The 15,171-nt window shown below is 25.6% G+C and overlaps 5 protein-coding genes across 5 annotated transcripts; 3 read left to right on the top strand and 2 right to left on the bottom strand. All coding sequences in view use genetic code 12, as the record gives it.

The window, feature by feature from the left end:
• Window positions 1-86: 86 nt before the first annotated feature.
• KGF54_005220 (uncharacterized protein) lies at window positions 87-1,802 on the top strand (the record flags this gene model as incomplete). The annotated part of the gene is made up of 1 exon (XM_051765995.1): window positions 87-1,802. The coding sequence occupies one exon, from the start codon at window positions 87-89 to the stop codon at window positions 1,800-1,802; it is 1,716 nt and encodes a 571-aa protein (XP_051617740.1).
• Window positions 1,803-2,043: 241 nt separating this feature from the next.
• Window positions 2,044-2,376, bottom strand: KGF54_005219 (uncharacterized protein; the record flags this gene model as incomplete). The annotated part of the gene is made up of 1 exon (XM_051765994.1): window positions 2,044-2,376. One exon carries the CDS (start codon window positions 2,374-2,376, stop codon window positions 2,044-2,046), a length of 333 nt encoding a protein of 110 aa, XP_051617739.1.
• A 4,554-nt stretch (window positions 2,377-6,930) lies between these two features.
• Window positions 6,931-8,292, top strand: SHE3 (She3p; the record flags this gene model as incomplete). The annotated part of the gene is made up of 1 exon (XM_051765993.1): window positions 6,931-8,292. The coding sequence occupies one exon, from the start codon at window positions 6,931-6,933 to the stop codon at window positions 8,290-8,292; it is 1,362 nt and encodes a 453-aa protein (XP_051617738.1).
• A 2,019-nt stretch (window positions 8,293-10,311) lies between these two features.
• On the bottom strand, window positions 10,312-11,403 carry KGF54_005217 (uncharacterized protein; the record flags this gene model as incomplete). The annotated part of the gene is made up of 1 exon (XM_051765991.1): window positions 10,312-11,403. The coding sequence occupies one exon, from the start codon at window positions 11,401-11,403 to the stop codon at window positions 10,312-10,314; it is 1,092 nt and encodes a 363-aa protein (XP_051617737.1).
• Window positions 11,404-11,539: 136 nt separating this feature from the next.
• On the top strand, window positions 11,540-14,515 carry POL5 (DNA-directed DNA polymerase; the record flags this gene model as incomplete). The annotated part of the gene is made up of 1 exon (XM_051765990.1): window positions 11,540-14,515. The coding sequence occupies one exon, from the start codon at window positions 11,540-11,542 to the stop codon at window positions 14,513-14,515; it is 2,976 nt and encodes a 991-aa protein (XP_051617736.1).
• Window positions 14,516-15,171: the final 656 nt, after the last annotated feature.

The following is a 15,171-nucleotide window of genomic DNA, read 5'->3' as shown; positions in this document are numbered from 1 at the left end:
TTCCACTCATTAAATTCATTTTTTTTAATTTTTCATATTTTTCAATCTTCATTTTACCATTTTAATAAAATAATTCAACTTTAACTATGACAGTTTCACCAAATCAAAATCAAATTGATTCATCAGCATCATTAAAACAATCACCAATTTTAAATACCATTAAACAACCATCATCAGATGTTTTAACTGAAGAAAGAGCTTCAAATATTGGTTGGTATTTTATAAAATCTTATTATAATTTTTTTATTACAAAATTAGATGATATTCATAAAATTTATCATCAAAATGCTTCGATTTTACATGATTCATTTCCTGATCAACAACAACAACAACAACAAAAACAAGAAGATTATCCAATTACTTTCAAAGCAAATGGAACTGAATCAATTAAAAAATGTTTTAATGAATATTTATCAAATCCTGAATCTCAATCAATTAATAGAATTTTAATAACAAGTGCTTCTTTTCAAGTTTCATTAGATAAAAATATTATTATTGTTACATTTGGTGAATGGTCAAAAAATGATTCTCCTTTTAAACAATTTACTCAATATTTTGTTTTAACTCCTGGTAAAAGAGAAAGTACTTATGATGTTGCAAATGATATTTTAAAATTTGTTGAAAATAATGGATATAAAGAAAATTCAGAAATTTTAAATAATGATGAAGAAATTAAAAATGAAAATTTAATCGATAATAAAGAACAACAACAACAAGCAGAAATTATTGATGAAAAACCAGTTGTTGTTGCTGATACTGGTTCAAACCCATCACAACCACCAGCCAAAGAAGATAACAATGTTGTATTAAATGGTTCAAAAGAAGAAACAAAAGTAGAAGCACAAAAGGATTTGAAACAAGAAAAACAAGAAGATGAAAAAACTAAAACAACTGAATCCAATGAAATTAAAGAAGAATCAAACACTTCATTAGAAGAAAATACATCAATTTCCGAATCACCAGTAGTTGCAAAATCTGAACCATCAGAAATATCAAAAGAAACTAAGGAATCTTCAACTGAAACTGATGAAGAAAATGATAAAAATTCAAAAGAATCACCAGGTGCAGCTTCTACTCCTACTGCAGCACCAGCTAAATCATCTCAACCATTATCATGGGCAGATTTAGCATACCAAGCAGTTCCAGCAACCACCATCAAATCAACAGGTCCAAAACCAACTCCAAAGTCAACTACTACTGCTACTTCAACCCAAACCAAGAAAAACCCTTCATCTACAACCAATTCCCAACAACAAAATGGTACTTCAACTTCTAATTCCAATGTCAAATACAAAAAAGATGAATGGTACCCAATTTATATTCGAGGAGCAAGAAATACAGATGAAAAATTATTAAAAGAACATATTGTCAAAAATTTTGGTGAATTAAAATTTTTTAGAGTAAATCAAAATATTGCACTTTGTGATTTTGTTTTAAAAGATGCTCAAAAAAGAGCATTAGAAGCAAAAGAAACTACTATTAATGGATTTACAATAAATTTAGAACCAAGAGAAAGTAAAACTGGTAATAATTATTATAATAATTCTAATAGTGGAAATTTTAATAATAAAAATAAAAAAAATTTTAATAATAATAATAATGAAAAAGAAAAAGATAAAAAATTTGGTGGTGGTTCAAATAATAATGGTGGTAATGGTCAAAATAATGGTAATTTAAAAATTAATGATAAAAAATTAAATAATAATAATAATAATAATAATAATAATTCAATTAATGGTAATAGTAATAATAATAATAATGGTACTTTAAAACAACAAAAATCTGGAAAATTAAATAAATAAAGTTCAATAAATTAAACTTAACTTAAGTAGTCATTAATATATATACGTAAAATTTAGTAACTGAATATTTAAATAATATCATTCTTGTTTATATACATCTTATTGTGAGGATTGTTAGTCTACCAAATAAAAATGAAACAATTAGAGAAAACATCAAAACTACAATTAATGAAATTAACCTTTTAAATATTTATTAATCACTTTTTCCACTAACTCACCATAAAAAATATATACTCTTCTCTTACCAATCCCCAGGCACCAAAGGTTCTCTAGCAACAGGGATATTTCTTTGATACTTAGTCCCACCAGGTCTTGAAGCAGGAATATAAGGATCAGGATGTTTCCATTCTTTTAATTTTTTTTGTGTAGCTACAACCAAAGAATCTAATTTTGAAGGATCTGAAATCTGTTTATTTGAATCAAATTGTGATCTTATATTATTTACTTGTTTACGATATAAATCAAATTTATAAGAATGATCAAATGCAGTACGCATTGATTGTCTAAATAATGATGCTATTCTTTTGGAATTTGCTTCTGTGAATGGAAGTATTCCTGATGATGGTGATGACATATTTTATTTTGTGTGTGTGTGTTTGTTGTGGGATATGTTAATTGAGGATTTTGGGAAATTGAGTTGTTTATTGAGTTTAATTGATTATGTATTTTTGTATGGTAGTAATAATTTTTTTCAATATTTAATTATTGGTTGAAAGAGAAAATTATCATCAAATTTGGTTTGGTAGCACATTCTAAGTTTTTGTTAGTGCTCAAATTTAGCGCGTTACTTATATAAATTTTGCAGCTAAAAGATTTAACATAACATAGATTTTGGTATTTTGATTTATCAAATTTTTTTCTTTTTTAAATTATTTTCAACTACATTTTCTTCTTCAATTGATCACCAACTTCTAATTTTATTCATACTACTTTTATCCATACTCCTATTATCCATACTACTTTCATCCATACAAATGTAGAACTATTTATTAATTTATATACTACCTTCAAAATTTAGTATCATTATCAATTGAGGAATATTTGTGAGACATTTCACTTACATAAGTATGATTATTACCTGAGTTGACTACCTGAGACGTTTTTCTTACTCAATGGACAAAATAAACAATTTTATTAAACTTGAGACACAACCTTTGGAGTACAAACTTGACTGACTGACTGACTTGACTATGATATAGATTAGACATTGGAGTGAAGCAAGTAAGATATTTGGTGTTTTGGATAAATGATTGACAACCCTTTTTGACTTTGGTATTTGAGATACATGACTGTGAGTGGACAGGTTGTTTGGTGGAGATGGATAGTTGAATCTAATTCAACTTTGATTTAGTTCATATTGTATTGTCAGACTAATTTCAATGCAATTAATAAGACTAATGATAACAGATAGAGAAGGGACACTTGCAGCAAATTTGACATGAAACTTAGCCACTGAAATAAAAAAGTGGTCAATAGGATTGAGTAGTAGGAAATTCTACACAAGACATACATCGTTTAAAATTTGACAACTTAAAGTTTTTGACATGAAAATATGAATTTGTTTCAAAATATGCTACCATGTAGCTAGTTTTTTTTGCACGCATGAAAGTTGCAAATAAATATTGAAATATACTACAATTTGGACAATGATAAATACGATGAACTAAAATAGTAAAATGATTTGATTTACACTGTTTAGCTTCCAAATGAATTAAAGATACAAAATTACGTTAGAGTACCACAAAAAATTCTCAATTGGGGGGAGTTTACAGCTGTCAACAATATATTAGTTGCAAAATTGAATAGCATGTATAAGCACAAATTCACCAATTGCACAATTTGATAAAATAAATGTGCCGAAGTGACGCATACATATAGCCTGTTGGTACTTTATGGTACTCAGAGTTCTCAATACGGCTAGAAAGTCTGTAAATCTACCCCCTAAAAAAATTGAGGGTTTTTCGAATTTGCGCCCGGACATTGTACTTTTTTTTCAGGCATTATTTATTGTTACATATGAAAATCTATGAATATGGACAAATTATTGAAAATAATTTACTATTTATTGATCATAGATACCTATTACAAAAATAGGATACAATGAAGAACCGAATGAATTGCTAAAACTCGATATATATAAGGCGAAGCTTTTTAATTGTTCAGATATTTTTCCTAATATTTCCATCACTGATGTTGAACTATATTATTTTATTTTTTTTTAACTTGATTTTTGATGATTTCTTATTCTAATTCATTGTTGTCAGGTTAAAAAATGCTTCGAGCTCGTTTACTAATAATGATTGAGAGATAAAACTATAAGGCGATATCTAAAAATAATTTAATAGATATCGATGTTGCGGTACGGATGTTGAGAAACATTGAACTTTTGACAAAAATTATCTTACTACTTATATATGAATAATTTATTTGACTTTAAGATCAAGACTTTTAGAAAGCCCACTTTTCAAAATATCTTCTTAATATTAATTTTATAAATATCTATTTAAACAGTGATTTGTGATTATTTTATAATTATTAATTTCTAAATTAAACTTAAAAGATGAAATAAAAAAACACAATCTCGACTCCCGATATTTTTATTCTAAATTAGGAAATGACCGATATTATTATATATTTATTAAAATTATCAAATTATTAATGAATTATTTTTTAATCAATCAAAACTAATAAAAATATTATAAAATTAAATTAAACTAAATAATAAATGTTAATTAATTATGATTGAATTCCACTTCAAATTTATTAAATGTTAGTTTATGTAAGTTGTGGCAATATATAATTTATTTTAAAAAACCGAACTTTTTTTTATTATCTCGTTTCAAGGATTAATAAATTCGTAAATAATAAGTATAAATACTTCCATAAATTTTTCATTCACATTTTTGAATTATTCAGACTTATTTGTTCATATATTAATACTCAAACATTTATTAGGTTAAATCTAAAGTTATAATGTGTAGATCAGCAGATTGTCAAGTTTGTCGTATGTATAAAAATTTAATGAAATGGGTAATAAATCTAGACTAATCAAATTTTATGATCTATTAATTACAATAATAAATTATTACGACTAAATAGAAGAATTGATTAAATAATTATCGAACAACTCAAATAAAAAGAAGATTTACTAACCTTATCTATGAATAGACGGTAAAACCTGGATTGGTTGTGGTCAACATATTCCATCAGCAATGTCAAATTATCCAAAATCAGAATGGTGTAAATGTGAATCAGCTTCAGGTTCATTACCATTAGAAGGTTATCCACCAAAACAAGGTGATGCAAAATGACTAGGTGAACCACTGGAAAATCCTCAGCAAGGTGGATTAAGTGGAAATTTGGGAAATTTATTATTAATTGGTGTTTTGATTTATTTTATTTATCGTTTTGTTTTTAAAGGTAATAAAAATGAATAATTGATTAAGTTATGATGAAAAGATGATGATGCTATGATGAGATGATGAGAAGAGAAAACTTTTTCGGGGGTTGAATTTTGAAAAGTAAGTTTGAGAGTTGTATTATATTAACATGTAATATATGATTTAATTAATAAGAAAATGCTAATAATTTGTATTAGTACACTTCTATGAATTGAAGGAATTAATGCCTCATTGAGTAAGAGTAGTCAGTCCAAACAATTTTGACTCACCAAACTTGATTAAAGCAAGGTTTATTCATGTTCTTAATACATGATCTCTAACTAGTCATATGTCGCTGAATCGAAAACTTTTTATGAGCGTCAGCTAGTACTTAAAAACACGCACAAGAATTTCTCAGAGAAAATCGTTCTAAAAACTGAGATACCATTATCTAAAAAATGTACGACTTCCGGCTGACTATTCGACTATACTTATAGGTCGACTTTAAAAATTGGTTCAAGATAATTCTTACTTAAGCCTTTGATCATTTAGTAATTACCTTAAAACAATCTATAAATATATTCATTGCCTTTAAGGAATACAACAAATCATTAGACCTTGTCAATTGAAGTATGGGTCAAATGATTAGTTGGTTAAATAAAATATGAAACAAAAATTTTAAGCTTTATTTCAAAAAAAAAGTCAATTTTCAAATGATTTTGCATCAATTTGTGGCAAAACAACTTTTAAAACGTAATTGTCTGAAACTTTATACGTTTTAAAATAAAAAAACTAAGTGTGTATTGATTCTTACACAAATGAGCTAAAAACTTTTAATAAAATCCTCAGTTAATTTTATCTATTCTCAATTAGTGTAGATGAGATTATCACCAATCAAAAATATTGTCTATAATTATAAAAAAAGAATGGACCCTGTATAAATTTCAGAATTTAGTTTAGTATGTAATCAGAGACTGTATATAATTTTTTTAATTAAAAGTCAGAATTTTGGTAGCATTAACTTAGTTTAATTTAATTTTAAAAATTATTTTTAGACGATTTAAATTTAAATTTACATGTGGAAAATTAAAATTTACTAATTAAGTTAATGATTAAATAATTTAAATATCATTAAACATTAACAAGTAGACCAACTTTAATTATAGATTTAATTGATAATTAAGACGAAAGGTTAAAATAATATATGATATAATTCAAAAGGGATCAATACATTCTAGTTACTCGTGTTACTCATTACCGATGTGTCGCTTCCCTGAATTAAAAGACATGTCAAACCAACTACAAATATAATATATGAAAATTTCTTTTGTGTTATTAAAAATGTAAACAAACAAAAAAAATAATTTTTTTTTTTAATATTTTTATTTTATTTTTTTCATTTTCCTTCTTTCTTTTCTTTACAACCAACTTTTGTTTATTTGTTCAAATTTATACAACACAACTTGTCATTAATATTTAATAATTGACAGTTTATTATAGAATATATTCATTTAAAGCATTACATCAATTGCCAAACTTATTGTTTTTGATGATTTAAGAATTGTTTCAAATTATTAAACACGTATCAAGATATTTTTTTTATTTACCCAATACAGTTATCATTATCACATTTATTTATTAAATTGTCAGATAAGATTACCAAGTTTCTAATTATCAAATATACTTATTTGTATATACAGAACATTTATAAGTCATTAGAATAAATTTAATTATTTTAAATTTTCATCATGTCAAACAATAATTCACCAATCAAACCACCATCAATAACATCAGTATCAAATGGTTCTTCACCAGTTAAACCTCCTCTGTCAGTAAGATCATCAGGAGTCAATTCATCTACAAAAGTTATTGACAGTTTACAATCAAATATAGATAAATTAACAGATGAACTTACAAAAGTAAAACAAAGTAATCAAGAATTAAAACATCAAAAACAATTTTTAACATCAAAAAATGAGAGTTTTATAGATCAAGTAGCAAATTTAAGACATGAAAATGAAATGAATTTAGCAATGTTAAAAAGAAAAGATCGGAGAATTTTAGATTTAGAAAATTTGAATAATGACTTAACAAATAATATTGATAATATAAATATGATAAATAAACAATTAAAATTTAAATATGAAAATTTAAATTCAAATAATTTTAAAACTATTGCAGAATATGAAAATTTAAAAATTTCTTATGATGTTTTAAATTCAAGTCTTAAGGAATATAAATTACATTACAAGAATGAAATTAATGAAATCACTAAGAAGTTTAACGATTACAAAATTGATAATGCAAAGAAATGGGAAAATCTATCATCAACCATTGAATCAAATGATAAAGATGTTGATACATTATTAGATGGATTAAACAACAAAAAGAAAATAATGGATAACATATATGTAAACAAGAATCAAAAAATATTAAATATTTTACAAAATTTAATAATGTTAAATTCCAAAAATGCAACAGAAAATAAACGAATTTTAGACAACAATTTGATAATTATAGATCAATTAATAGAAAAATATCCAAATTTATTAGAATTAATTAAACAGGATGATCAACCGCAAATTGATTTAAATTCAATTATAATTGAATCAAAAAATATTTCAAATTCAATAGAGACAGAAGAAGAAATTACGTTAATAAAATCACCAAATTTTGAAAATCAAAAATTCTCGCATAATCAAAACTACAACAAAAGGAAAAATTATAGAAATTCATCATCATCATATAATTCACATTCAAGAACCTCATCGGTGTCATCACCAACTATCCAATCACAAAATAATACAATAAAAGCACAATCAATAAATCATCATAATCACAATTACCATCACAACTCTAGTCAAAATCAAAATCAACAACAACCTAAAATAAACAATAATTTAATAAATATAAATAAACAAAGAAATAAAATAGGATCATTTAATAACAGCCCGGTCACAACTAACAGTTCACAAAACAGTTACAAAAGAAGGTCATACGTAAACAACCCAAATAAATTTAATAATAATAATGGTGGTAATAATTCCATAAATGGGGATCAAAAAAATTCATATAAGAATAAAAGAAATTCACAAATTTTTGATACCTAAAATCAAAATCAGTAATATTTTTTAGTACTTTGGGACCTTTGTTGTTTTGTAACTTTTATAAACCTATAGATTCTTTACAATAAAGTTTGTACAATCAATTTTTTTTCTTTATTTTGAGTCGAATTATTTATTTTTCTTTTCAGTCTAAATTTTTTAGGTGTTTCAGATTTGTGCGAATATAATAAATCTCACTTTAATTTTACTTAGTTATACATAACAACGCAGAATATCAACAGGTAATAAAAAGACTTCGAAATCTCCTCTGATTTTGAATTTAAAAAGTCTACTTTGTATAAGTATCAAAAAGTTCCATATCAAATCAAAATTTATGTTCCTCTCTATAAAAAAATTAATATTTATGAAAAATGATATGTCTCAAAAACTCAATCAATCAAACAACCACCAACACCAAGATGCCATCGCCAAAAGTATTTGGGCAACAAAGCAGTTTTTGAATAGTTAACATATAAGCAACAACAATCAATTTCATCCATTTGAAATTAAATAATTTCAATAAAATCAATGAAGTTAATAATTTTAAGTGATTTAACATTAAGCATATGAAGATATTTAACATTTTGGAAAAATTTTGAATTTCTGGAAGTTGTATATTAATCAAATAATTTCAGGACCTTTTGGAATTTGAAAATTTAATGAATGAGTTAATTTTAAGAAGTTGTTTAAAAGTTGATAATTTTTTAATATAATTTGTTTTGTTTACTTTTTTTTATTTCAGATGTTTTGATGTTATATATCACCAAATTTAGAGAAATTTTTTTCGATCCTTTCCTTTCAATTATGGATTTAGTTATTACTAGACTTGTCTGGAATATTATTTGATAAATAAGTTAACTGGTCAAACTCGATCAAAATTGGGGTCACTAATAACTGGTTTGCTTTATTTAATGAAATACAACAATAGTTAGTTACAAGACTAGTGTACTGAACCAAGGGTCTGACAATATTTTATATTCATAATATTTGATCAGAAACTAAAAATCTAGCTGGGGTTTATCTCTGTAGTTATTATATATATGAGACCTGATTTACTTGTTTAATCTTACAATTTTACTTTATTGACTATACTTGTCTTCTTTATTTTTCGACTATACTTGTCTTCTTGTTACATTTTACTTATATCACATAAAGCTCATTTAAAGGGACTCAAGTGATATTGACTAGGATTATCCAACTCAATTTTTTCGTATATTTGAGAAACTTCTTGTTCTATCATTAAATAATAAAGTCTTTTCGAGCAATTCTAAATTTAAAAACCAGCCAGGGCGTGAGATATTTCATTAATTAGTTTGAATTTCTATTGTTATAAAAATGTTTCAGATTATCGTCTTTGTGTCCAAAATTTTAACCCCTGCCAAAGAATTTAAAATAAATTCACCACATCCTCCAAATTCACTTCATAAAAAATCTACGTTCCAAATATTTGACTTACTCTCTCCTTTGAGTTGTTGACCTTGAAGCAAACTTATTGATGAATTGTAACGTAGGTTTTGTTTTAACTTAACTCTTTTGATGTTATCAATTGTCAGAGCTTACTTTTTCTTACTAATTTGAAATGGTTATAGAATCAAAACTTGATTACATTGTTCTGGATCTTTGCCTGTTTTTTGTTTGTAACTCTTTAAAATCATGCTAATGTAATTCTTTTTTTGCTTATCTTATTTTAATTTTTCAATTATTAATAGAAAATACTACAATTTTCAATTCCAAACTACTACATTTCACAACATAATAGCAACATTTATATGCGAATCAAGTCGGGGACAGCAAAAGCTTCATTATATGTTCCAGTTTCTTTTACTTCAATTTAAAATTTGTGCGATTAAATTTGGTTGTATAAAATTAAACATTCTTCAAACATCCTAAAACAGTTAAAATTTTGATTGTTTTGACTCTCATGTTTGCTTAACGGTGGGAAGAGTATTAATGCTAGAGGAAAGAGTACTCAAAGAAAGTTTTCAAAGAAATGTTTTGTTATGATTGAGATATCAAATTCTTTGATTAATCTATTGAATATGCCAAAATTGAACCATCTATGTAACCTACTAATAAAATATCATTTGCTTGAGTACGTTTCAACTTAGTTAGATATTTTGATTTCTTTTCATCTACTTTTGTATCTTCACTTTTTCTCAACAAACACATGAATGTTAATTTGATATTTGTGTCTGATATTGTATTTTCTGAAGGAGTTGTAGTCAATTCTTCATTTCTAATTTGAGGTAAATTTCTTTCTATAATTTGATCACCATATTCTATTACACCATTCCAGAACCCCAATATCAATTTATTATTATAAGATAATATCGAGCTTGTTCCAGAATTACTAAATTTTAGAATTTCTGGCGGTGATTTATGTATGATGACTTTTTTATTAGTTGATCCAGAAACTAAATAACCATCTAGTGATGAAAGTGAGATTATTGGATTAGGTACGGTTGTTGAATTGTGATAAATTAATGATAACTTTAATTCTTTATTTATAATAGTTTTGGAGTTTTGGTTCGTAATTATTTTAGATTCTGGTATTGTTATTTCTAATCCAATTACATCACCAGATTCAAATCCAATATATACAATTGATTCAATTAAATAAATTTTCATAATTATTCCAAAATCTTGACGCCCTTTTAAATTGTTTTCATTAGATTCAATTGGGTTTTTATCAAGTAATTGAAAGCAAGAAAAATTGGAAATTAATCTCAGTAAGTTCCATTCTTCATTTTTAACTGTCAATTTATAAATATCCAAATTATTTGAATCTATAGTAGATGGAGTTATCAAATACTCATCTTTGAATAATATGATATTCGAAAAATTTAAAGCATTGACTGCCATTTCAAATTTACATTCATCATCTAACCAAACTTTTATAGTTGAATCCCTCGAGTGACTTATAATATATTTATTTTGTAATAAAATTAAAGTAGTTATTGAATCATTATGAGCTTTGTATTTTAGTATTGGTCTTTTAATTGATAAATTCCACTTTATAATATAACCATTTTGATCCGCTGAAAATATTATATTATTGTTAATAGGAAGGATATATGTAATTGAAGATTGATGAGATCTTAATCCAAATAATCTCATTTAAATTTGTAGTTTCATCTCTTGCTCTTAATTATAAATCTGTTAACCCACGATGAGAGTACAAAAATAAATTGTGCAGTGATTTTTTTTTGGAAAGTTTCAAGAGAAAGTAAACAAATTACAACCAACAAAAGTTATGGTTCAAAGAGACCTATTTTTAAAGTTAGCTTCAGAAGATGCTAAAGAAAGAGTATCATCAGCTAATAAATTAGTTAAACAATTGTTAGAAGAAAATTCACAAGAAGAATGGGATTATACCTATAAAAGATTAATTAAAGGTTTAATATCAACAAGACAATCAGCAAAATTAGGTTTTAGTATGGTATTAACTGAAGTATTATCACAGTTCTTTAAACAAGGAAAATTAAATATTGTTGATTATTTAAATCAATTAAATAAAGTAACTGAAATCAAATCAAATATGAAAGGGAAAGAAGAAAGAGCAGTTTTGTTTGGAAGATTATTTGGGTTTAATGTATTATTAAATGCTATAACAATTTCAAACTTACAAAATAATGAAATTTTATTATTCATTGATAATATATGTGATTTATTAAATACAAAACCATGGATAAGAGAAGTTGCAACAGCTAGTTTAATTCAAATTTTAACAAGTCTCCAAAATCATTCACAGGAAGATTTAATAATCTTGAAAATTTTACAAAATATTAATAATTTTGGTTTAAATTTATCATTAGAGGGCTTAGCTATATATTTAAGTATTCCAAAACCGAAAAGAATTCAATTGAGTTCAAAAATCCATCTACTTAAATCAAATTGGAAAAATGGAGATCCTTTCAATAAAGGAAATTTACCAATACTAACAAAAGTATTGAAAGATGTTAATGTAATTGATGACAATGATGGTGAAGAATCATCGAAAAAACAAAAAAGTAGTTGGAATCCAAACTTACCTTTTGTATGGGATATTATAGTTGAGAATTTTGTAAAAGAAGAAAATAATGAAGAAGAAGAGCCACCGAAAAAGAAACAAAAAGTTAATAATAAAAAAAATGGTAAAAATGACATCATTGATTCAATAAAGTTCAAAGAATTTTATAAAGTTGTAATTGATGAATCATTTTTTGCAGAGAAATCATCTCATGAAAGGAAATACTGGGGATTTGAAATTTTTATAAAATTTTTAAATGCTTTTACAAACGAAGATAATATTGATAATTTATTTACTCCAAATTTTATGAGATGTTTAATTAATCAATCATCTCAAAAATCAAGATATTTACATGATATTTCGAGAACCACTTTAAAGCAAATTAATAAAAAATGTACAGCCGAACCTAAAATTTCATCAGTTATATTGAAAAATTTATTAAATGAATCAAATGGAGGATGCTGGAATTTTGATCTCATAACTAAAACTCATACTATTGATGAATTATTGTCAGTACCAAATTATAAAAATGTTGAAATATTAACTCATAATTTTGATGAAGCATTATCCAACCAAACCAAGTCAGATGGGTTTAAATATTCAAATGACAATATACTAAAGTGGTATCTTGATAAATTAATTTTTGCAATGAAGCACAATAATCAAGATAACAAGACACTTCAAAGACTTTCAGTTTTTTTTATAGAGAATAGTTTTTTCCAAGCTGAATTATCAACAAACATAAGAAAATTAATTCAAGAGAAGTTAAATTCTTTTTTATCCGAAGTTTTATCAAATAATGATATGTTATGGCCATCAATTTGTACTAAAAAAATAATAAAGTTGGAGGAAACCCATAAATGTTTAGTTGAATTTGATGAAGAATTACTTACAATCAAACAAGAAATTTTGAATATCATAGATGATTCAAATCAAGAATCTAGCGAAATTTCTAAAATTTTCAAATTATTGTTTTCAATGTGTTTCATACAATTGTATATGGGAGATGAAGAAATTATATCAATAACTCAGGAACTTGTATCATTAAATGAAAAGTTAAGTGAAAAAGATAATACCGATGAAATTGCATTAGCTATTACAGAAATCACATTAAGTTTTATTTCACAAAAAACAACCCTATCGAAAAAATTAGGAATAATACTCTGGGATCAATTTTTGTGTAAACCTATTGAATCTGGTTCTGACGAATTAAGAATAAATGATGAATGTTTTGAATCCTTATTTCGTATATTAGTCGCTAAAGAAAATAAAGAAGGTCAGAAACTGTTATTTGAGAATGATGAAGAATTGGAAATAGACGACGGTGAAGAAGGTGAAGAAGATGAAGACGAAGAAGACGAAGACGAGGAAGAAGAAGATGACGACGAGAATGATGATGACGACGAGGAAGAAGATGATGATGAAGAAGAAGAGGTTAACAACACAATGTCAGAATTAGATAAAGAAACCAATTTAAAATTAGCAGAAGCGTTAGGTATACCAACAAAAGCATCAGGAGAAGTAAAATTTGATGAATTATCAGACATGGAAGATTCATCAAATGATGAATATGAAAGTGATTCAATGGATGATGAACAGATGATGGCAATGGATGATCAATTGTCCAAAATATTTAAAGAGAGACAAAACATTTTGAATGAAAACTCCAAAAATTCAGGAAATAATAGACAAAAACAAGTTTTAGAGGCAAAAGAAAATATGATTTTTTTCAAAAATAGAATCTTGGATCTTTTGGAAATTTTCAATAAACAAAATCCTCAAAATCAATATAATTTGAAATTTATTGAACCATTGATAAAATTAATAAATTTAACTTTAGATAAAAATTTAGGTCAAAAAGCTCATAAATTCCTCAAAACAAAAATAAGTAAAACTAGAATTAACCCAGTTTCAATCCAAAACAAACAAGATTTTACAAAATGGGCAATAGATTTAATTAAATCGTTACAACAACAAGCAAGCACCACCAAATCATCAAATCAATCAGTTTATCTAAGCTATAATCAAAGTTGTATTGTATTAGCTAAAAATGTGCTGGTGGTAGATAATTCAAAATCAGCTGAAATAATTGACATTTATAGTGAATCATTAAAAAATTGGGCTTTAAATAAAGATAATAAATTACAACCTTCTTTATTTTTTGATTTTATCAATTGGTTAAATGATAAAAAAAAAACAATCCAGTTAAAAAGTATATAGAGTCTTCCATGAAAAACTGTATATAGTCGCAAATCAATGAAATAAATAATGAGATACAAATAACAAATTTTAGAATTAAACTAAATATATACTGAACTAACTCAAAGTTCCCCTCATAAAATTATCCAGTGAAGAAAAAAAAATGAAATGGCCAAGCGCAAATTGGAAAACTCCAAATTTTTTGGAGGTAGATTTACAGACTTTCTAGCCATATTAAAATCTTTTAGTACCATCAAGAACCAATAGGCTACATGTATGCATCACTTCAGCACACATAGAATCCATATTGTGCTTGAAGCTTTGCTAATACATTTTTTTCAAAATTTGCAACAATCTTATTGTTGACAGCTGTAAACTCCCCCAATTGAGAATTTTTTAAGGTAACTCATAATTGATAAGTATCTTGCTTCAGTTGGATGTTCAATAATGTATCTACAGTTTCTCTGGTGTAAAGATTAATCACATTTGATAATGTCAATTTGTGCTGTAAGTGGTGTACATAAACTTTCAAATATTATGGTAGCATCTTCTGAAACATATTTGTAATTTCAGGACAAAAGTCTAAATTGTCAAGTTCTGAACAACGTGTGTCTAGGATAGCTTTGGCAATCTTTTCATTTATGGTGACCAAATCCATTATTTGGTGGCTAATCATC

Source organism: Candida jiufengensis (assembly GCF_024610255.1).
Source record: "Candida jiufengensis strain CBS 10846 chromosome Unknown scaffold14, whole genome shotgun sequence".
Lineage (NCBI taxonomy): Eukaryota > Fungi > Ascomycota > Pichiomycetes > Serinales > Debaryomycetaceae > Lodderomyces > Lodderomyces jiufengensis.
Note: the sequence above shows the minus strand (reverse complement) of the source record. Positions and strands in the feature narration are given on the sequence as shown.